Source organism: Neopelma chrysocephalum, unplaced genomic scaffold (genome assembly GCF_003984885.1).
Source record: "Neopelma chrysocephalum unplaced genomic scaffold, ASM398488v2 Primary Assembly neopelma1_26b, whole genome shotgun sequence".
Classification (NCBI taxonomy): domain Eukaryota; kingdom Metazoa; phylum Chordata; class Aves; order Passeriformes; family Pipridae; genus Neopelma; species Neopelma chrysocephalum.
In genome coordinates, this window is record NW_020897696.1 from 1,491,732 (window position 1) to 1,516,301 (window position 24,570).

Sequence of the window (24,570 nt, forward strand, 5' to 3'; positions counted from 1 at the left end):
GCAGGATCATATCCAAAATTTCAATAAACCAGTAGACGGTAGAAGAACTGATCTATCAACTTCCCGTTATTGCTTTCTGGTATAGTTTGGACAAGAATAACCTAAATAACTGTAGCTTGGAGGTTCCTCATGCTTTGTTAGGACTGAAACAAGTAATGGCAAAAAACACCCAAACCTGAAATAGGACTGCAGAAGAGGATGGAGCATCAAAGTCAGGGCTAAGAGAGTTGAGCAAATAAAGGGAAGGGGTGAGGCAGGAACTTAGACAACACAGTCTTCAGAGAAGGTCCCTGCAAGGCCACATTGCTGTTGATAGGGCTGGATTTAAACATTCAACTTCAGGAATTGCCTTGCAAACTTTTTCCCATGGTTAAATCTGAAACAGCTGCTCATGTGGATGGACATATGGTTATGGATTCCTGATTTGTTGAAGTAATGTCCTCCATGTCCCAGAAATAATTTTTGCTTAATTAGAAGGAAAAGGGAAAGATATTGTGTTCTTAAAACCAGGAAAATCTCATTTTTCATAGCTAGCTGGCTGGCTACAAAATCTTTTTCATCCTCTCTGCAGTAGAGATGAAGTTTGAAAGAAAGATTTCCAGTGAAGAAACACTGAGCAGCTTGGGAACAGCAGCAGAAGTGGTTAAAACAGAATAGGTTTTATTAATGGCTTCTAGAATAGTTCATTTTAATATTAACAAAGAAATGTGATCAGAAGAATAAAAGTACTACTTTTGTTGTTGATGGTGGTTTTTTGTTTTGTTTTGTGAGGTTTTTTGTTTGGTTGGTTTTTATGTTTTGGTTTTGTTTTTGTTTTTGCTTTTGTTTTTGCTTTTTCCCCAAATGGCCATGATATTCTCTCTTTCATTCCTCTTTCCTTATCGGTCCAGACAAACTGTCTGAAGGAATGAACTGTAGTTAATCCAATTCAGAATAGCACACAGATCCCTTTGGGCTTTTAGAAAGCCCTTCAATTAAACAAGTATTATTTGTATTGCTTGCCAAGTACATCACCATCCTTCTCCAGACAACAGTGCTGAAGATAGCATTTGTTTGTCCATGCCCATGCCTCTTCACTCTGATCTTTAATTTAACTGGTGGTATAATGACACAGCATCATACATTTTGTGAATAACATAGCTCCCTCCAGTGTGTTCATACACATAAATAATTCATATACATAATTCACATAAATAATTAACAATAAATTGCAAACAGTTTTAAATTGAATGACTCCACAGATGAATATCTAATGAATTTGAGAGCTTTCCCAAACATCTAAACAAACAAACCATTCCTCTTCTTTCTATCCACCAGTTTTCTTCTACAATACCCAATTCATATAGCAGCAAGGTGATTTAAAAGGATAGATTTTATATACATAGTCATATTTTGTACCTTCATTCACTGGTATCAGCTGGGCTTTGTACACAGATTTACTTCAATGTTTGCTTTTGAAGTAGCAGATGAAGTCCTTTGGGTCAGGGAATAGAAGCCATATAGATGCCCACCAGTTGCATCTCTTAATTTGTTCATTGATATTGTTCATAGGCTCAAGGCAAATCGAGAATGAGTGAAACAGCTCGATTGTTCTGTAAGAGATCATTTTTTCAGAGTCACCTTCATCTGCAGAGTATTGTTTGGTATTATGCAAAATTAAGGAATATTGAATTGCAGGAGCTAAATCTAGTTAACTGGTTCCTTGTGAAAGAAACAGAGGTAGTCAAGAAGAGATACATTTTATTAAAGTTATGATAAAGTAATAAGCACTTCTCCTCAATAGACTATGATCTGTAGCAAGGCACTGGTGCAAAACCATCTACTCTCTGCACCTAAAAAGGTCTGGATCTACTCAGGCACCAACTGGCCAAAGCTATACAGAAACTTGAATCAAAATGTTTCTAAACTTCATTGATAAAAGCCTGATACCTTTAAAGAGCCTGAGAGGCCTGCCACTCATTTCAAAGGAGCCAAGATTTCACCCCAAGGGTTTGGCACATCATGGCCAGTGACCGTGAATGAGCCTATTCACGGAGTGATCAGAGCTTGTGGGCACCTGCTCCTTCCCCTGCTGTAGTCCAGTGCTTTCCCACTGTGGCTTTATTCACTGCTTTGGTTTCAATCTCAGATGCTGTGCAAGTTCAATATTGTAAAAATAATCCTTTCTGCTATTGACAGTGTACTTCTACAGTACTTGAACACAGAGATTTAACTGTCAGTCAACAGAAATACTTTTCATCTTTCCTTCTTCTGATAACTTCTTTTAAAATACATTCCCTTTCCTCCTGCTTCCTGACATATAAAATCCTCCCTCCTCTTGTCATTCAGGGATAAGCGGAAGTGGAAACAAAACAGTCACATTCCTTGGCTGCTGTTTATAAACCACTCTCTTCCAGTAACTGTCTTACACTTCAAGATATTGAGGTCATGGTGAAAAATGATCAGGAAGGCTACACATTTTAACAATTTCTCTTGAATCTGAAATAGTACAGAACTTAAAAATACTTAACATGGTGACCTGAACAAGCACACTAGTTGTGCTTTTGTATGGATCAGCCCACAAGCTTGTGGCCACTCAGAGCAGTATGGAAACTTTCTGAGGTCATACTGTGGCAGAATTTAATTCTGTTTAGTTTGTATTCTGAACTCTTCCAAGTACTTTTCCTCTTTGAGCGAACATGCGGTTCCGTCATCTACTAATGCCCCTTGGCGTTTTTGCACATAACCTTTATGCACCAAGTGTTGCAATCCTCAGATGAGAGACCTTTCCTTAGATAGCAGTCTTGCTGACATGACTGCTTTCTACATCTTCATTTAGGATACCAATTAAGTGAAATCCTTATGCTCCTAAAACATACACTCCTAAAACATCAACACTTACACGCACAACCTCTACCTGTCCTAGGACTCTGTCCTGTTAAGAGCCAATTTGGGAGTAGAATCACCTCAAAAACATTCATTCCAGAGTTTCAGACATGGTTTGTGAGCTTTAAGAGGGTGTTGGAAGGGTTTTATTATCACACTGAGGTGATCCTAATAAGCACTGAGATCCAAAGACAGAAAAGAGTTGTTGTAGATTGGTAATGCACGGCAAAGCAAAGCTGCCCTATAAGGATGGACTGTGCTTTGTAATAGGCAGTTGTGCTGTTGTGACTACCCACACCTCTCTACTCCTAGAGGTTTTCGGGAGTCCAAAATGGAGAGTCAAACTCAGGAGAACATTGGACTTCCATGGTAGTGTGGGCCTGGTTGAAAGTCTTTCCAGCAAAAGAGCTAACATCCCCCGTGGAATCCAAATTCAACAGATGAATGTTACAGCCACTGCCATGGAAGCAAGAGGAGAAGTGGAGGGAGAGTGTGATGAAAAAGAAAGCTGATGTTCATAGTCTGGTTCATAAGTAGGTTACTCTAACACACTTAAAATTTCACTTTACATAAACCTGTATGCATATACTTCTAAGGAAAGAATAGTCAGAAAGAATACAGTACAGCAAAATTGTAATCAATTTTTAAATGCTTCGGCATATTTGCTTTGTGTGTCATCCATTGACCAGTCCTTTCCAAATTCAACACAGGCAGAAAAACAGTAAAATATTTTTTTCATGCACTGTGAATACCTTTTCTTTTACAATTTTTAACATAATCTTGGTTCTTTGTAAAAAGTAAACTAAGTAATTTAAAAGATTTTCTAAGAGCAAAAACATCTTCCTAAGAGCAAAAAGAACTGCTTTCTGTGTGACCTGCACAATAGCTCCTCGCTGACTTCTTTCTTCACTTACTTCATAAGTCGTGACAGATTTAGAGTAAATTTTCTGAGAACCAGCCATGATGCCCCCTTGTTCTTTTCACAGATAAATGATTGAATATTGTTACTGTGTAAAATTAACTCTAGATTCTGCTCCATCATGGGAAAAAAAAGAAAAGAAAGTACACTCCTTTTGCTCTTGACATCCAGTTGCTCATATGACAACAAAGTTGTGCCTCCAGATTGGCATCTAGGATTAGGCTTTGCTCATATACACTGAACTATCTGATTACTGCCAATGGGATTACTTGTGTGAATAAGGCAAGCAGGATTTGACCTTAATATTTCATTTCAGGACCAGGCAAGTGGGACAGAAACTGTGAGAAAGCAAGTCCTTGCCCAGACAAAGACCTTTGATAACCATCAAAGTACATGTTTGCCACTCGCTTTTCATATTTAATGTTTTGGAAGAGTCCTCCCCCTGTATAAATATTTTCTAGCAAATGTTATATACCTTCCTACCTGGATGGCAAGTACAGAATTAAAATAACATATGAGCTGGCAATATTACACGCATATTTTGTATTTAACACTATCTGCAAATTGTCCATTGAGCAGATTAAGATAGGATTTAAATAAATACTAAGTTAAAACATTAGATTAAATTTTTAAGCCTATAAGAATGTGTTTATTTTCCATTTTCTCTTTACTATTAAAATGAGGCGATTTAGGTGGCCTTAAATTATTAGGAAATTCCATGCAGTTTTCAGCCCACATTCTCTGAATTCGCATGCAGTTTTGGTGAGGTGAAGTGAATGGATAGCTCTTGTGAGCAAAGCATGGCAGATTACCTCTCATGCTTTTAGCAGACTTTTTGCATGGTGTATTCTGACTTATTTTAGCAATACTTTACCACAGCCTTCTTAATTGCCCGCTCTGTGTGGTTTTTTTTAGATACCAGAGTTAGAGGATGGTTCCTTTTGGACTCTTACCTTCCCACATTTTTCCTTACTGGAGCATATCTACTCTGCATATGGCTGGGCAAAAAGTTCATGAAGAACAGGCCTCCCTTCTCTCTCAGGGCTCACCTCATTGTGTATAACCTTGGGATCACACTACTCTCCTTCTACATGCTCATAGAGGTAAGTGTTCTTCCATGCAGTGAGCATGAGAAAGGTGAGCAATACACAGTTTTTAGCAGAAATATCTTAGTGACAGGTAGTTTTGCTAGGAAAGTTAAAATCAGCAGCAAAATAAACTTTAAGATCAAAAAAAGGCCCCCAGCAACCGGACAGTGAGTTGTACAGTACCTTCTCATCTTAGATCTTGGCATGTTTTGATCATCCTTCCTAAGCTACAGTCCACACCTGGGACAGCTGGCTGCTACCAGGACTGCATCTACAAGCATAAATTTGAACCTGCAACAGGCACTCAGTTCAAACATACCTACACCTCATTTTTCAGCACCCATGAAAATGCCCATGGATTGTGTTTCATTCATATGACTGTCTATGGAATGGTTTTTCCATATACAAATGCCCATGCTTAAATATGTACAGATTTACATATGAGAGCAAATACTGATTTATTTATGGTATTGACAATTCAATGTTATTTTTCTGCTCTCGTGACTAAGAAGCTTCCCTCATATAGTCAGACAGTCAGAGACAGATGTTAAAAACTTACCACTTTATCGAAAAGCAAGTGGTGTGGGGCTTGGAGGCTGAATATGGTCACATAGATTATTTTCCAAGTACTTATCAGGAAGGAACATGCTCACACAAATCAGGATCCATTCAGAACCAAAAGAGAGGTTTGAATGCATCTGATGATTTTGCAACAACAGAGGACTCAAATGGTGCTCCTCAGCAGACGAGTGTTTTCACCTCCCCAGTGGGAAGTAGAAGCCAAAAGTCACTGTTGGATATTATTTGGGAGCAGCCCATTCTAAGCCTTTTTTGATAATTGAGGTACTTCTAATATTAAGGTGATAACATACATTACTTGTGGCCCTTAAAAACAAACACTAGAAGACAAAAACCACAGAACATTTTCTGACTTGGCTTAAGAAGTAACCCCAGGCATGCGAAGCCCTGGCTGAAGAATGTGCTTGATTTCATGGTGTGACCTGCAGAGGTGTGAGCTGTCACTGCTGTGTTGCCTGCACAGCCTCATGCCATTTCTCACTCCCTGGGCTCTCGGACACAACAGCAGTTTCCACGAGAAATACAAGGATTAACTTGTTCTGTCAGTAGGACAAGAAACTTTTCAGAGGCCAAACAGGACCCCCAAAGATTTCAAGTTTTAAATTAATTTGAACTAAACACCAAGTTACTGGCCTGGTCAAGAGGCTAAGCAGCAGTTTAGATTTGTGCCCTTGTGCAAAGGACTGATTGTGCTACACAGAGCTTCACCCTGGTTGGAGCTCAGCTGGCTTCAGAGGCTGCTGCGGTGTCTGAGAGTGCAGGATAAGGTTTAGAGCAAAGAAGAAACAACCACAATTGCTGGAAGGTTTGATGACTCCGTAATGATTGTCCTCTAGAATTTAAATTAGTACTTTGAGGTTTAAATCCCCATTTTGCTTCAAGGTATACAGATAACTGGCTGCAGTAGCAGGACTCAGCAAAAAGGATTAACTGAATAGAAAACAATACTGCTCCCTTCCTCTTGCAGTCTGATTTGGCCTGCCACAAGTAGATAAATGAAAAACAAAGAAAATTTTAGCAGGTCTCACTTGTATGAATGAAGCAAATTTGGTTTCAGCCACCTTCACATCCTTTTAGGAACTGTATTTAATCAGCTCCCATTCAGCTGCCTCACTGATCTGTCCTTCCTGAGGCTAACTTTTCTGCAGACAGTCACTGAGTTGTGTTAGTCCTCAGATTAGTCCCTTGATACCTTGATTCTGAATCTGGAGGTTGCTGATTTATACCTCCCAGATTGCAGCTGGGCATGGCTGGCAGTGCCAGCTTGTAGCTCCACATTCTGCATTTTTTGGGAACCCAGGGAACATGATAACTGATCAACACTGCCAGCTGTTTTACTGCAGATTTCCCTCTTATCTCTGGACTGACAGTAAGGCTGGTTTTACACAGTACAAAACACACTTCCATAATAGTGGCTCTGTATTTTTCATAGTCTAGTTGCCTGGCTCCTATCACAGCTTCTCCTGTGAAGGAGCAGAAAGGAAGTTAAGACTTGCAGACCTGCCTGAGGTAGCTTGCACATCTCTGCTGAAGAAAAACAGGCAAATGGGAGAGCAGAAATCATCTTCAGTACAGAATAAATTCATGGTGACTCAGTATTTCAAAATGTCTAATTTCCAGAGCTTGTCTTTGCCCCTTATTCTCTCTGTCTGTTAGGGACATTAAGCTCTTTAAGGCAAGAGTTACCTATATTTAGCACATTCTGCACGGTGGTTTCTTATGTAAACCAGTTGATCCCTCTAGAGAGTGTGATTCAGGATTAATTCTTAGTTAGACACATCTATAATAGTTGTTTTATTCCTCCATCGTCCCACTGCATCTAAACTCCTCTGGTCTCTGTACCAGGGATAATCACAAAATAATAAGCTGTACAATAGAGATAAAAACAAAAAAAACCAAAAACAAAACCAAAAGAAAATCACCCCACCAAAAAAACCAACAAGGAAACAAAAACCACCCAGTAATGGGTATTGTTGTTCTTATCTCTTCTTTGTTTTGTTTATAAGGTGCCACACACCATTTCTTGCAAGAGCACCAGAATGTGGTGGTTGCTTCTTAGACATTCAAAAGAAAAAAAATCTTGTTCAAGGGAAAGGGTGTATCTCCAAATGCAGACTACCTGATATGATGGATTTAACAAGAAACATCGTAAACCTGCTGATGGGAGTACTTGTGCTTCAATTTTTCGTCTCCTCACTCTCATCTCCTGACTAGTTTATCTGTCCCTTAATGACAGTTGATTTGTACAACCTCAAGGCAAGAAAACAAAGGCTATGGTGAAAAGTCATAACAAAAGGGCTGTTTTTAAATCTCCAAGGGCAGATTCCTCTTTTGAGCCAGAACTCCATGCACTGCACCATAGGCATGAACTATCTGGGAGCTGATTTTAGCTCTATGAGCTTTGAGGTCAACCAATCCGCAAAGTACTTGGAGGAACAGCTCCAGGACAACTCTAAGATGTGCCATTAGCATAAGGTCAGATACCCCTACTATCCCCCAAGGACAAGGTCTAAAGATAAACAGCTCTGCCCAGCTGCCCCCATCCTACTGAGGCATCTCAAAATTTTTGTGTCAAGAAGGAGTTAGGTGCCTCTGAAGGCTCCTCAGAAGGGAAGTTTATTAGACCTTAATCTAGACTTTTTAATTAGGCAAATAGATTTCATTGAAGTTGTCAAATGCACTTACCTCTTCCAATTAAATATGATGCAGAAGTGGACACTTGGTTTTGGAGCACTTTTTTTTCAAGTACCTGAAGCTTCGACACAAGTACTGTGCTTAAATTAGGCTGCAGGTGCACTGATGGGGAGGCAGAAGACAATTCCTTCCATCCTTGCTGCTACCAAAGAAACCTGCATCAGAAGTTTGTTATTGGTTGTGTATTTCTCTGTACCATTAAGTGTTCATAGCATCAGATAACTCTACCAATCCAACAATTTCTAGCAACATGGCCAAAAATCTGCATAAGGAAGAACAGCCACCACCTTTTTATTTTTATAAAAATCAAAACTTTCAACAATATTACTGAAGAAATATGTGCCATTTCTCTACGCAAATCTCTGCCTAAGATCCTGAAAGTACCAACTATGAGCAGAAAATCATCTTATTGTGAAAACCAATCATGTCTGTGAATATTTTAAAATTATTTTATGTGTTCACAAACCACACTTCGGGCATTCTGTCTGAGGCACCAGAGGCCACAGGATAAAACTGTCACAAGTCCAATGATAAATTAAAACTGGAAACACGGGAGACCAATGCTGATCTCTGAATTCTGAAATTACTCAGGTGAGGATACTCTCTCTCATTAATAGGAAAAGACATAATCTCTGCCAAGGTCTTAGGCTGCTTTCCCCAGCAGTAAGTATCACTTCTGCCCTATTTAAATTAAATCTCAGCTCGTCATCAAGGTCTCACCCAAGTCCTTTTGTTGATCAGGCACTGAGAAAACCAGGACACTGGCACCATTTGGGTCAGATTAAAAAAGAGATCTAGAGATATGTGTCATTAGCATAGTGGTGGCGTGATGTCTCAAGCTGCCTGTATCCCCAGATAGCTTCTCAGACTTATTACAAATCCATAGGATTTGTAAGCAAGCAACCACATCCATGTGAGAAAGGCAGGACTTGCATGTGAGGGCCCCTTGATTCAAAGCAAAGGGAAAAGAGCAGTACTCACAAGTATTGCCAGCCCAGTACATTAACCCTTCTAGAGAAACCAGAAGAAAAGTCTTTTACCTTACAGGATTAAATAAAATAAAAAGCAGTAAATCAACTTCACTTTACCTGTTTCTAGGAGCTGAAAATTCATCCCACAGTAAATCCAAATTCTGAATTATAGTCACAACTTGCAGATTTATAGGTGACAAGATGGTGTAAAGATTCCCGAGAATACCAGAATTGCCTTCTGTGTATCCTCTGATAGCAGGGATAGGTCAAAAGCACAGTGCTGGTATGACATGGTCCATCAGCCATCATTTTTAACCCTACACACTGCAACTGAGATTACATCTCACAGATTACTAGTAAGCCAAATATAATGCCCGAATTTGGCATAATGGGGCAAAACAAAAGGAACAAACCAAACAATAGAAGGAGCACTTAGACTCTGTTTTATTCCATCATTACAATGGCTGACATCAGAAAGATTTGCTTCCTAACTGTGCAAGTGTTGAAAAGATAGAGCTTGTGTAGCAGAAGTTCCAAGAAAAGCTTTAACAGTGCAGATGATGAGGGAAGGTAAAAAAGATACAGATCTTAGCCAATTTCAACTGTCCTGGAATTTTACTATAGAAATCTAACTTCAACATAATCTTGCTTTTGGTGGGTTTTTTTGTTTGTGTTTTGGTTTTTTTTATTTAAGATTGTGATAAAATATTGTTTTCTCTCTTCATTAATTGTTCAGAAGTTAACAAATGTAAATTAATTACAGAAGTAGGGAATGATTCTAGATCTATAAGGATTGGTGCTTAAGGTGAAGGCTTCCTTGGAATTATTTCTTTAATTAGTACAGAAAGACTGTCTTAACCGTAGGGGAGCAAGAGAAAAAGAACAAAGTGAGAAACCAGAAGAGATCAGGTGCGCTTCTCTATCATCTGAACAAGGGACAAGTGAGAAAAAAAACCTAGACAGCAAAAGGTCACCAAGAGCGCATTGTAAAGTAGTGAAATGTAAGGACAAGAGCAAACAGCTCTTTTGAGCAAGTAAGAACTTTGAGTGAATAAATTACCAGGTGTTCCTCTATCTTAATTGAATAATTTGTTTGGAGAGCTGAGGAGCTGACTTTGCTGTCCTTGCCTGCAGTTATTCCAGTTGGACGTGTTGTCCTCACTTCTCAGTTTTCATCCCCTGTGTTCTCCATGTCTTTCGTACTGACCTTTCTGAGCTCTGCATTTAGGTATAACATTTAACCTCATCATCAAATAAGGCAGTGCTCTGGATCTCCCATGCACATTCAAATAGAATTCAGTAGAACTTTACTGGAAATTGAGAGTAAAACTTCTTATGTTGAGGTTTTCCTCAATTACAAATCTTCTGATACCGTCACTGATACGACAAAATAACATACGGGAGCTACTCAGAACAGATATAATAGGGTATTTCCTATTCAGCGCCTGTTTTTGTTTGGCACAACACTGCCACTAAGTTTTCACGTTTGGGGAAACCAAGGCACTGACCAAGTTGCAAGGCTGGGACCAGGCTTCTGGAATTACCTAGTCCGGGGCTGTACAATCTAGCCCAAGCTGCTTCCCAATAGTGTTTATAGTCTTGCCAGTTTATCCCTGAGATCTTCAAGGCACAAGACCAGCAATTTGGAAACTCAGGCTGTCCTGCATCTTAGCTATCCATCTAAAATCTGGGGTTATACCATAATTCTTGGAGTCTTGTCTAAAAGTAGGCAACCTCTATAGAGAGGTATTGTCCAGCAAATACTATTCACAGACGATTTTACAATTTAGTGTCCTAGCCAAAATAAACTGCCTTAAAGCTTTCTAGGTATTGTTTAAGACTGATTTAATGGCAAATCGAGGGTCATTAATGGTTCCTTCCTCTTTTCATTGAGTTATCATGTAAAAGTGTGATGGCCTCAGTAGCATTGCGGTGTGCTTCACTCAAGCCTCTTGGGGATAGCAAGACAATTCAGATGTTGTGTGCTTGTGGAAGTGAGTCATGTTACAGGCAAAGAGCTGATTTCTCCCTTTAAAAACTAAAAAAGGAAAATCACGTGAGATTATTAACATCTCCTCTCTGTTTTTAGACACTGATAATCTTCTCAGGCATTCCATGCTAAAATTCATTTTAAAAAAAAGCCATTCCTCTCTCCTTCCTGAGACACTGTCCTGATTGTTCGGTTAGACTCCTTTTCCTTGGGATGTGGCCATCAGAAAACTGCTTTTAGAACTGTTTTGTCCAAGTCTAGAGATCCAGGGAGGAGCTGCCATTCACAAGAACTAACAAAAGTCTCCTATGGCCAAGGGAAGTGATTCCCCGCACTTCAAGTTAAACCCTTATTTTTGCTACATGGACATATTAGACTCCTTTACTTAGTTTAGCAGGACTGCCATTGTTTGAGAACAGTGGTCAGATCAAGTTGTTTTAATTGGCCTGAGGGCTGGAGTGCCTTAGAAAACCCAATAAAACACCATACCCATAATTATGTCGAGGCATCTTGCTCTGTTTTTTTTTCATAAGAAGGACATTGGTGCTCATCCTCCCACTCTACACTTTGAAAAGGAATTTTAATTATTTGAATACTAAGTCCATTATTAGTTTCTGGCTTTCCTTCTGAGCTGTTTCCATATAGACAGACAATATACTGGATAGACTATTTCAGTTGGAAGGGACCTACAGTGACCACCTAGTCCAACTGCCTGACTGCTTCAGGGCTCACCAAAAGTTAAAGCATGCTGTTGAGGGCATGGACCAAATGCCTCTTAAACACTGACTTGGGACTGACTGAGGCTTGGAACTTTGACCACCTCTCTAGAAAGCCTGTTTCAGGGTTTGACCACTCTCATGGTAAAGAAATGCTGCCTAGTGTCCAGTCTAAACCTCCCCTGCTGCAGGTTTGAACCATTACCACATATCCCACCATTCCTGTCTCTGGATCCCAGGGAGAAGAGCTCAGCACTTCTCTCTTCAATTCCCCTCCTCAGGAAGCTGTCGAGAGCAATTGAGGTCACCCCTCAACCTCCTTCTCTCTAAACTAGAGAAGCCCAAAGTCTCAGCTGCTCCTCCCAGTACAGGCCTTCCAGCCCTGTCATCAGCTTTGTTGCCCTCCTCTGGACACATTCAAGGACCTTCACATCCTTCTTGAATTGCAGGTCCAGAACTGCACACAGTGCTCAGGGTGAGGCCGCACCAACGCTGAACGCAGTGGGATAATCCCCTCTCCTGACCACTGGTTGTGCACCACAGGACATGGTTTGCTCTCTGGACTGCCCGGGCACACACTGCTCACACTGAGCTGCTGCTGACCAACACCCCCAGATCTCCTTCTGCAGGGCTGCTCTCCAGCCACTCCTCCCCCCAGTTTATACTTGTACCCACGTTACTCTGTCTCAGATGCCGGATCCAACATTTGATCTTGTTGAGTTTCATGCCACTGATGATTGCCCAATGTTCAAATCTATCTAGATCCCTCTGCAAGGCCTCTTGTCTCTCAAGAGAGTCAACAGCACCTCCCAATTCCATATCATCAGCAAACCTGATAATGGGGCATTCAACTCCTGCCTCGAGATCATTGATATGTATGTTGAACCACGCTGGCCCTAGAATTGAGCCCTGAGGAACTGTGCTGGTGACCACCAACCAGATGTAACCAGATGATGATGCCTCATCCTCTCTCATTCTCTGGCCCCGGGACAAGGGGAAATACCTTATTGCTTCTAGACATTTTCTCTCTGAGAAGGCCCAACCATGCAGAGACCCACATAGCACAGAGAAATAGCAGTCAGTAGAAATGGGAATGTCCATTCAGAAAGCCATGTTGCTTTCCTTTCTAGCCTGTCACTAGAGGACAGATGCAAGAAAAAGTTACAGCTGTGAGACTTTTAAAGTTGAAAGCTTGAAATGAGCAGGGCACAGGCTCCTGGGTCAGTCTCTTGGTGATTAGTCTGCTACTCAGCAAAGTGAGAGGATTACATTCTGGTACCTGCTGCCCACCCCCCTGAAATTTCTGACAGAGGAACCAGCTTTCATTCCTGAACAGTGTGATTCCTCACTTAAAAAAATAAGGCATGAGTTGGACTGTTGTAGCAAAACAACTTTCATGAATCTTCATGCTGGTTATACTTGAGTAGACAAATAGAAGTCATTTATTGGTGTAAAAACTGGAATCTATTAAGAACAACATTAGGGCAACAGCAAAATACGAAAATATGAAAACTCTACTAATTAACAGGATACTGTTACTTAGCAGAAATTTTTCACAAGGCAGTGCTTTCCTCTTTACGTGATCTGATTTTCCAAATAGCTTCAAACAATACATGTTTTAATATTATTTTCAGGATAGGCTGCAAGAATGCAAAGAATTCAAAAAATTATTTGCTAGAGGGAGAGAATTTGTGTTTTGAAAGAGAGAGGGGATTTCTCATGTCTTTAATACATCGTGCACTTCCACCATCTCTGTGTGATTAATAATACCAGCTCTACAGAACTGTAAGAGTGCTCAGTGTATGAATGGGAACATTACTGAAACAGTACAAGTAACATATGACCTTGGTATCAGAGGAAAAGAGACCTGATAACAAAATATCTCATGTGAAGGTACCAGCTTCTGTTCCAGATATGCAGCTTATTTAGCACCACTGAGTAAGCTGCTTACCTTCCACATCACTGAGAGCCAACGTGAAAGTCATGGCCTAGGATCACCAGGATTTCATAAAAAGTACTCTTTGCTTTCCAAGTTTCCCCACTACTTATTATTTTTTTAATTTAATTAGGAAATTAGCCAAAAATCATGAAAATTATCATGCAAAGCAGAAGAGTAAAAACTCAAAGTGAATTCTTCTCTTTTTCCTGAAGGACGCACAGTAGTATGTAAGGTACGTGCAACAGAGAGTAGAAATGCTGAGCTACAGAAAAGCTGATATGAAAGACTGAGGTTAAAAAAAGTCAGAAAAAGATCTTCACTCTAAGCTGCTGGCTCTTGAAATGCAGACACAAACCAGAGGAAACTCTTCTGCCAAGTAAAATGACTGGTAAATATGCAAACAGAGTGATCTGCAAAATCTGATATTATACAGAATGATGAAAGAATGAACAAAAGAAATCAAATAAAAACCTGAAGTCAGAGAGAGCAGTATTCTCACCCTAAAGCCTGCTCTCCATTTGCATGCTGACCATTTGTAAGGAGTTGCAGATTTCTCAATTACCAAGTTAAAAAACTGTGATGTTGAAAAGAAATATCGATTTTCTTTCTCAGCCTCTAAGGGTTTTTTCATCTCATTTTCCAACAGGGGACCTATGAATGGAATACTTGAAAAAAAGCCCAAAACCTTTAGCACTATCAGGAAAGTTCCTAACCTTTAACACAAAAGAAACAACACACATAAAAGAATTTTGAAATACCAATTTATTGTAATTTTAAACAAATCAGAACAGTCATAAAACAGACTAAACAAAATATCTAAAATAGCAAATTTTCCCAGCAAATTTCTGTGAACCAACATTTCACATACTGCAGCAGAAAATTTTATGAGGCCAGGTTTCTTCAGCAAAGCAAAGGAATGAGTTGGTTTTAAAAGGAAGAGAAAAATAAGCTGAGAGAGTAAAGTGTTTTTGCAATTAGAACCTGAAAAAAGTAGATTCCTACAATGAGATTAAAAGATATATGAACAATTTGACCAATTTAAGCATAGGAAAAGTATGAATTTACAGATAGAGAATGCAATAGGTGAAATTGTTTTCATTAATCTTGGAAAAAAATGTTACAAAATTGCATGCCTCATAAGGAAAAATTATTTAAGAGCTTTAGATAAAAAATACTACAGGCATATCATATCACAGACCTAAGTTACAAAAAGTAACTCAACAAATACAACAAAATGCAATAGTGCATATTTGCAATGAAATCTTATAGTTTCTCAGTAAAATCGGGAGAAAGGGTCCTCTCTACTCTATGCACAAGAATGGAAAAGCAGTTCCCTCTTCTTCTTTATTTGTTGTTAGAGTTTTGGGGGGTTGTGGGTCATAATTTCAATTCCCTGCAATCACAAGAGGTAGAGATGGTTCTGCTATGACTGCTTAAGATCTACACAGACACTGTGGATTTCATTATAGCTGACTGAAAAAAAATAAAACAGCAAGAGGAAATATCATTTACTTCCTGCTCCTATTAGTAGATCTTGCATGGTAGGTTTCTGGCAGAGCTGTTAATATCCATGTTTGAGGCCATGCCTTACAAAGCTTCCAGGTGTCACCACTGCAGCCTGCTGGCATCCTGTGTGCTGCCTCCAGATGTGCTCCTGACACTCCAGCACTGTTAGACCATATTGTTCCCAGCCAAGAACAAGATGACAATTCCATTTTCTTCAGCATTTCTCAAGTAACAAGACAGAAGCAAGAACAAGTCTGCAACTACAGCCTGTCAATAAGGCTTTGCTTGCCTATTCCAAAAGACTCAGCTTGGAGATCAGTCACCTCTCACTTGTGGCAAAATCCAAGGCAGAAGAGTGCACAAAGAAGGCACCAAGAGGAGCTGCCCAGAAAAGCAATCGTGCATTAATCTCTCTTCATCCCTCATGAAGCAGCTGTCTAGTGGCAGCTGCAGCATAGGCCCAGATCTGGGAACCAAGGACATGCCACAGGAGGGACAGATGGGGAACTGGCATGTCCTCTGCCTCCTACTCGGAGAACAGAAATGACCCCTTTTCCACTCAGCAGCTTTTTGAAAAATAATATGGAAAGGAAGTGGCATAATTTGCTTTTCTCAAAGCTTTAACCCCTTTCTCTTCAGCACCTCTGCAGCTTGTTGGAGAGGTGCAGCCCATGCCCCACTTCCCACCTGACTGCCAGAGCAGGAAAGGGAGAGGAGCCCATGTGTCCCAGCCCTACGTGATAGTAGGCACAACACCCAAGCAGAGGCCAAACTAGCAAGACAAGTTGTGGTTTCATCTGCACTGAGCATTTGTATGAGGAACTCTGGTTGGTTTTTTGTTGTTTCTCCCGTTTTTAGATTCTGGTCCCATCCTGTTTGGTTTGGTGAACTCTGCCACACGCTGCAGGTGTATCCACTGAAACATAGGCTGTTCCAAAAATAAGTGTTCTTGTTTCAATTGTTATATAGCAGTTATCTATAAAATATTTATTTTAATCTCTCTCTGCAATCTCTACAGGTTGTTTTGGCCACATACATGACCAAAGTTACAGGGACAATCACAGAATTGCAATTCAGAAGAAAAATAGTAGAAGACCCTGGTTCTCCAGGTTTTATTGCATTTTAACATGAATTTATAATAAGCATTCTAGGCTATTTTCCAATTCTCCAGATAATATTATCAATAATATTTTTTAATGAATTAAATCTATTAATTAATTCAGTTTGATTGCTGAGAATATCTCTACTTCACTTTTGTATAGGCTATCACACATTCAATACTTTTCAGTGTTAACTGAAGGGAAAAATCATCCCTTCTGTGCTAACACAAATCATCCCTGTGAATGTAGTGCCAGAGTTGAAAGCAACCCACTTCTCTCAGCATCTTGCAATTCTGCTTACAGCACAACACTTCCATGTATTTCTCCCATCACTGCTCACTGCGCCACCTGTAGAGAGTAAGACAGTCCCCAGAACATGAATTGCTCAGCTTGGCCCCAAACCCCAATTTGCACACATTCAAGAATAAACAAGACCTTTTCAAAATCAATGGATTCTTCACCGCATTTATAGACAAGAGATGATGCTCCCTTTTCCAAAAAGAATGCTGAGTCCTTTAGGTGGTCATTACTATAAAAATATTCCACATCAAAACCCACCATACGGTTTTCTACAAACCTTCTGCTCCATCCCAGTGTGGTACACTGATATTTCATTTCTCTGTCTGCTTACCAATATGATGTATGCAGAATCTAAGAAATTGCTTGTGTGCCTATTCACGTCTCCATTCAGCACTATGTCCACTCTTCTTTACTTCCTCCAGCATTTAACAGTGCAGGATAAAGAGACGTGTATGGCATTAAGAAATGTTTCTCCCTTTGCACTACTGTGGATTTGCCTTCTGTTTGCTTGCTTGGCCTGCAGGAATTTTTCCTCAAGTAGCATTTTGGACAAGTAGCTGTGTTAAACTCTATCAACACCACTTCAGGACAGAGATACAATGTTCAAGCATAAGCTTTGGAGCAAGGATCATTGCATTAAGTAATGAGAGATTTTAATGGATGCCTTGAAGGCTCCAAAGCCTTCAAGAAGTGGAATAGATACACCATTTCAGTGTATCTCCAACACAACTGATGTCTTTCCTGTTTTAAAATAGAAAATATTAGCAAGTTATCTGGTTTAAGAGCATCAGTTAACAGAAGAAGTGGGTATCTCCTGTACTTCCATGATGCTTTTTCCAATAAACACAGAGAACTGCAGGGGTAAAAACTGCTCCATCTGTTCACGAACATAATTCCTCTGTTTTCTGTTTCCAGCTCATCCTTGCAACATGGGAAGGCGGCTACAACTTGCAGTGCCAGAACCTCCACAGTGCGGGGGAGGCCGACATCCGGGTGAGAGACAGCAGCAGCTCAGCCCTCAACATCCGCAGCAATCCTTCCCTGCATGTCCCTGATGCAACACCTCTGCATTCAAGGAGGTTATAAGGATGCTATCAGTAACATCTTTAACATGAGCATTTTAATCTGGTTGTCCAATAGCTGGTAGCCCAAGCAGTGTAATATTTTGTTCAATATAAATGCATCCTTGTAGTGGAAAGCACAATAGGAAATATTTTCAAAAGCCACATTTCAAGACCTGTAGTCACAACAGTGTTGCTTGTCTATTAAAACAGAGAATTAGATTCTTTAAAAACTTTGAACAAAGATAAAAGATCTAAAAGGTAAGTCTTGTTGGACTGTACCTGGACATGGATTTAAGCCCAGCTGTAAACTCTGGAAACCTGCAGGGACATTGTGCTGGCTTGACTCATCTCTAGTTTCAGCCCTTATTTCTGCATCACAGCAATTCCATGTATTAACCTTCTTCCATTCCCCATATCAGGTTTATTTTCCAGATGCCATTAGAGCTCAAGGGCAGAAAGATTGGTTAACTTATATAATTTCCCGCAACCCTTAAAATTTCCTGTGTTATGGCAAGGAGAAGGTCAGTTAAATACCTTTTCCCATCAACAAGGTGTTTTCCCCTTTTCTATCTGTCTTTAACTGTCCTAGGACATATCCTGAGCTCTGATAAAATGTCTCTGCTCTAGAGAGAGATATATTTCATTATACGGAGTATTGAATTCAGATTTTTAAAAAGAAGCTGGCAGCAAAATCTTTTCAGTGCCAAAAAAATATGAATGGTAGCATCTTTAAAAAATGACAAACAACACCAAAAAAACCCCCAAAACCGAAAAACTCACAACCCACAGAACTGTGCCTTTGAAAAAGAAAAAAAGCCAAACAATTAGAAAATGCTTCCTCAAAGTTTATATTTCTTAAATTATATTGATAATCATGTACTTATACAATCACATAAAAGGTGCAGTTTTTTTCAAAACTGCTTCACTGAAAAGGGAAATAAAATTGAAGCCAGAGCTTGTGCTTCTCCTTCAATAGCATGTTAATACCTTCTGAGAAGTTGCATGCCTAGGGTCTGAAGAAGTACAGTAATACTTAAGCTCTTGCATGGACAGATATTGATTTCCTGCTCCTTTGTTCTTGCTTGTACAGGTAGCCAAGGTGCTGTGGTGGTATTATTTTTCCAAAGTAATTGAATTTATGGACACTATCTTCTTTGTACTGAGAAAGAAAAGCAGCCAGATCACCTTCCTTCATGTGTATCACCATGCCACTATGTTTAACATTTGGTGGTGTGTTCTGAACTGGATACCTTGTGGGCAAAGTAAGTGTTTGTTTCTTAACCTGGGGTATAAGGCAGCTGTGGCTGGAGGGTAATCACATCACCGTGCAAAGGAAGTGTGTCACTGTGTGATGTGATAGCACCTTTAAGGTTCACAGCCTTTCAGAACTGCTGATCACCTGCAGACTGCAGTAAAATTAAAAGCATGGTTAAAAGTTTAGGCCAAAAATACCTGAGTGTTAGGCCCTAGATTTTCCACTTAGCCACCACAACCTGTCATATTTACTTCTTTTCAAACCACTTTTAAGCACAACATTACTGAGTAGTGCACAAGAATGATCACATACAAGACCTACTCAAAAACTGTGTAGGAAGTAATCATGATCCTAGTAAAGTCGGTATCAATCACAACAACTGCAATCAATAGCACTTTTACAGGTTTGACTCCTGTATGCATCAATCTGACACTCTGTTTTAGCAAAATACTTTACTTGGTAATCACTAATTAAAATACCAGTTTGAGTTTGTCCTAGTTTGTATAAGAACACATCTCATACAAAGATGTGTCTGCAAAACCACTGGATAGCTAGAAGTGATCGATACGGTCTAGTACTCCATGTAGAAATAGCAGCATCCTTTGCCTTATTGTATTTTGGGTTCAAAATATTTCATAAAAGTAATCTCTAAACTACTTGGCTCTTAGAAGCATACTGTAATTGTCATCATACTCCCTTGTTGAGGAGGGGAAGATTTATGGTGCCACAGACTGGTCACTTGGTATTTGTGTGAGTCCAAACAACAGGGAACTACTTCAGCTCTCTCACAACATGCACACTTTTTCAGGCCTCCACACTGCATCCTGTGGAAGGTATTGTCAGAATTGAGAAGAAAAACATTTTTCTGCCTATCTACCAAAGGGACTCACCTCAATCTACTGTAATATTTTGTAAAGAAACTAGTTGCAGGTGTTTTTCAGAACCAAAAGCAGAATTCATATTTGTTGGCACTTATTATGGGCAGCACAAAATCAAAGTAAATCACTGTTATAAGTAGAAGCAGGGATCAAGGATTTCATAGCAAATCTAGAAATAGGAGCTATTTCTAGAGGTCTAAACAAATTAATGGGGGGTTATGCTTTCTAATGTGTCTGAACCTGGTCCCCACATTTTGCACTAGTTTTGCATTACTATAATTAAGGGACTGAAAAATCAGTAGCTAAGTAATTAATCAGTGGAGAAATCAGAACTGGCAAGACTGTCTTGTTGTAGCAATGCCATCAAACACATGAGCATACAGCAGACAGAGTAATGCCGCTACTTCTCTGTAGTCTGTAAAGTACAGAGGGTAATTAACATGCCCTAGAACTAGTATTCACTAAATGTAGCTGATAAGAGCAGCAAGGTATTATCTGGGATTAAATTCTGCAAATCTGCATCTAGCAGAAAAATCATTGAAGAAAATGAGCGATGCTCAAACACAGCCACAAGGGGCTAGTTTAATTCAGAGCAAAGCCCTTGCTCACTGCATCAGAGAGCAGGAGCATGGATGCCTCCCAGGGCCTTAAGCTGCCATACTAGCAGCAAAGTCATCCACAGCAGTGTTTAAAGCTTACCCAAATAATGGGGAGACTCATAGCAAGAAGAAGGTTGGGAGGGAAAGAAAAAAATAGCCTGTAAACTACAGAATAGAAAAAAAAGTGGAGAAGAAGAAAAATATGGGATAAAATTACAATAGTCAGCATAAGAAAAACCCTGTAAGAAGTATCATTCAGTTTGTCAGTTGCCCCTAGGACAGCATCTCTACACATCAGGAATGTCTTTAGCAAAGGATAAGCATGAAAGGAATATTTAGCATACAGAAGAGACATCACAAGCAATAATATCTTCTCTCACTTTTTAGCAGTTGGTATATAAAAATTTTTTCCCTGGTGGATTTTTTTAGGTTTCTTTGGACCCACTTTGAATAGCTTTATTCATGTGCTTATGTACTCTTACTACGGACTGTCAGTCATCCCATCCATGCGCAAGTATCTCTGGTGGAAGAAATACCTCACTCAGGCACAATTGGTATGTATCTATTTTACTTTCAAATTAGCCACCAGAAATCCTTCAAAATGTGAGAGAGGATGAAATGAACTATTAAAAAAACATTGTTATTTACACAACTAAGCCAGTTAGAATTGAACTATCATACAGCATAAGTCACTAGTGCAGCCTGATATAACTTAAAGGAAATTATGTTCAGAAATTATTTCTACAATACAGTAGAAACTCCTCAGTTCACAAAATTCTATTATTTTTGAACTTTCATAAAAAAGCTCCTTAATCACAGAAAAATTGATTTAAAAGTGATAAAACCCATCTAACAGAGCCACCTCCAAGACCTTTGACCCCTTGCTTTTCTTTTCATTTCATAAGAGTGCCATTTTAACCTAACCCTCACAATACATTCAGAGGTTAGAAAGGGATAGTTTTCAAGAGTACTCAAATTTTCAAAGAGCAGGACTAGTGGACACTGCTGCATCTGATTTAGCTAGCACTGACCCTTTCTCAGCAAATAGTCATGCATTATCTTCCCTCCACAGATCCAGTTTCTGCTCACTATTGTGCACACACTTAGTGCAGCTGTGAAGCCATGTGGATTCCCATTTGGCTGCCTCATGTTCCAGTCCTCCTACATGGCCACACTGGTCATTCTCTTTATAAACTTTTACATTAAGGTAAGCACTCTTCCAAGGGGTCTCTGACAAGACTGGGGAAAATATAACTTTTTGGATAGCAGTATTGATGGACTCAGATGTAGAATGAGCATCAGGACTTAAAATATGTTTGTATTAAAATATATGTCACTTAATGATAGATATAGTAATGCCTGCGAGAGAGTTATTCAGCAATAACCTCCTCGTTGCAGCTCAGCTCTTCGGCACTTGTATAACAAGTCAGGTACTACATGCAGTACTTAGGAGGTCTGAATTTGCTTTGTTGCATAACTTTTTGAGTCTTTCTCAGTCCTTAGAGAAAAAGAAACAAACAACTCTGCGTTGTTTACTTCAACCTCGTTTAGCAGGGGCTGCTCCAGCCTGCCTGCATACATAGAGCTTTTAGTTTAAAGGCTTGACATCTCTTTTGACATCAAGTATTACAGTAATACTAGTAAAGTAGCATCACCCACAGCAATGAAAAGAGTACAGTACCCTTAATGCAGTCTGAAGCAAATATATACATCTGCATCAACGAACACCAGACAGCTTCATTTACGGCTAACAATAAGTAGTGTTTGGGGGCCACTAAATAAATCCAAGTGTTTATTTTGGATTTTGCTTTTATAGACATACCGGAAAGCTCCTTCAAGAACAGCTATAAAGGAAACCCCTGTCACAACAGACATCAAGAATGGTTTTCATAAGGACTACTTTGCTGCTGCCAATGGATTCCAGAACAATAAGAAGACACAATAAGTATAGTGTTTCCTATGACCTTTTTTCCTAAAAAAATTTAAAAAAGAAGAAAAAAGACTGAATTACAAGCTTTAGCTTAAAACCTATTTGATTACATTTATCAGTTCTTTGTACCAGACACTTATTAATGTACTGCTATTTAGGTTTTAACAAAGTGAGTAGGATTACTTGTCTTGTCAAAGATCACCATCAGAACATAGAAAGCCAAGATCTTTCTCATATGAAAAAGAAAACCTTTCTGATCTCTAATGCTGACACAAAAACGCCTTATGAAACACTTGATGGATAAATCCATCAATGCCTTCAAAAGGTTTGGACTCTGTTCAGACTAACACAGTGAGCACTTTCTGTGCATGTGAGAGGTCTTGAGGCGTGGCTTCACAGTGCACTCAACGCATCCAGCTAAACTATGGCCAAGGTCAGGAAAATAAAGAGGGCAGAGGGAAAGGTGAGAATCATACCTTTTCTATCACCATACCCCTCTTTTATTCTTCTCAGCCATTCCCCAAAGCACATTCCCACCCTGTGGACACCAGCAAGGAGCCCTTTGATCCTGTGGGAGGCCTAGGGAAGAAAATGACAGAGAGCAGAGCCCAGGTGCACCATCCCATAGTTAACAGACAGATGTGCACAGCACTCAACTTTCTTGACATATGTGCAACCTGATTCAAATGCCAGGAAGGCTGGCAGAAACTTGCTGTTTCGGGGGCTGGAACTGCCCAGTATTGTGTTCTGAATACAGAGCAAAACAAGTCACTTTGGATACGCTAATTATTAGGAGTTCTGAGTAAACGGATGTTGAAAGAAATAGGGGCTTAGCGACTTCAGGAAGATAAATCCTGAGTGTAAATGTATAAAAGTTAATCCTATACAAACACTGCTGATTTGAAGCAAACTGACATGCCACATATTAATAGATTGGAAGTTGCAGAAAATCTTAAAAGTGGATTCAGCAATGAGCAAAGCATATTGTACAGGAATTTCTATACCAGGTGGACCTTATTCAGACTGGTCTCTGACTGGAGAAACAGATGGGACTGAGGCATAATCCTCTGCAGGGAAAGCAAGGAGATACTTACTGTCTGCAGCTGTAAAGGTGTCTCTCTCACAACAGCCTGCCACATTCCACACTGCTTCAGTTAGCTGCATTTTCCCCTCCCCACCCCTTGAATAGTTAGAAATTCAAAATATCCAAGGTTCACATTGTGGATCTGCCCTCACCCTTTTCTCACTTAGCCCATTCCATTTCTCTACTAAAAATAGACACAGACTTTTTTCCCCACTCAATTTTTCACAGTGAAGTTATTGTGGTCATTTCCATTCTCATGTGTATAAATTCTCTCAAAAAACCCCACCTGTCAGAGTCACCCAGCCCAGCAAGCCCCTTGGAATGAAGCAGTTCTGTAAAGAAAACATGTCCTCTCACTCCTGTCACCTTGCAGGGCCCCAGGGCAGGAGGGGGACAAACTGCACACACAGCCAGCACAGAGGGACCAAAAAGCCACAGAGAGCCTGTGTGTAGAGGAGGATGTCCCAAACCGTGCTTTCCAATTCTTTTCCACTTCTAGAGGGTCAGTTATCCCCTCTAGATGTCCTCATCTAGATGATATGTCATCAGGGGCTCTGGGAGACTGCCGGAGCAAAGACAGGAGGAAGGTTTGTTCCAGGGACCAGTATGGACACAGGGCAGCCAGCCTCATCAGGAGCAGCCTGAGAAACTGCAGCCATTCAGGCTCACAGACAGAAAGGAAAAGGGGTGAGGAAGTGACACAGTACAGGGGGAAAGAACAGACAGGTTTGTCCAGCAAAAGCAAGAGGAGAAAATGGCATGAAGAAGGGTGTCTTGGGTCAGAGTTCAGTTTGAATGTGATGGCTACAAAACATCACTGTCTGAAAGTCAGTGTTTTGCTTCATTTAACATTCAATAAAGAGGGAAAGCAGCCATTTTAAAAAAAAAAGGATTCACAAAGCCTGGACACTGCATGCATATAGTATTCCTCATTAGTCCTTCCAGAACCTTTGCTTTGTAGGCCTTTCTGGTTGATACTGTAAAACTCCCATGTTGTAAGAAATTTGTGGATTTGACTGAAGGTGTTCTACATGACCATAAGTAAACGGGAAGCTTCAGGGCTCTGCTGATATCAACTTCATACTGGAAACCA

The 24,570-nt window shown here is 39.9% G+C and overlaps 1 protein-coding gene across 1 annotated transcript in view; it reads left to right on the forward strand.

The window, feature by feature from the left end:
* ELOVL2 (ELOVL fatty acid elongase 2) overlaps positions 1-24,366 on the forward strand; it is a 49,661-nt gene extending 25,295 nt beyond the window's left edge. The window contains exons 3-8 of the mRNA XM_027676199.1: positions 4,700-4,887; positions 17,583-17,660; positions 18,822-18,993; positions 20,893-21,017; positions 21,536-21,670; positions 22,280-24,366. Of these exons, the coding sequence (XP_027532000.1) occupies positions 4,700-4,887; positions 17,583-17,660; positions 18,822-18,993; positions 20,893-21,017; positions 21,536-21,670; positions 22,280-22,408 (827 nt within the window). The 3' untranslated portion in view covers positions 22,409-24,366. The remainder of the gene's footprint in view (positions 1-4,699; positions 4,888-17,582; positions 17,661-18,821; positions 18,994-20,892; positions 21,018-21,535; positions 21,671-22,279) is intronic.
* Positions 24,367-24,570: the final 204 nt, after the last annotated feature.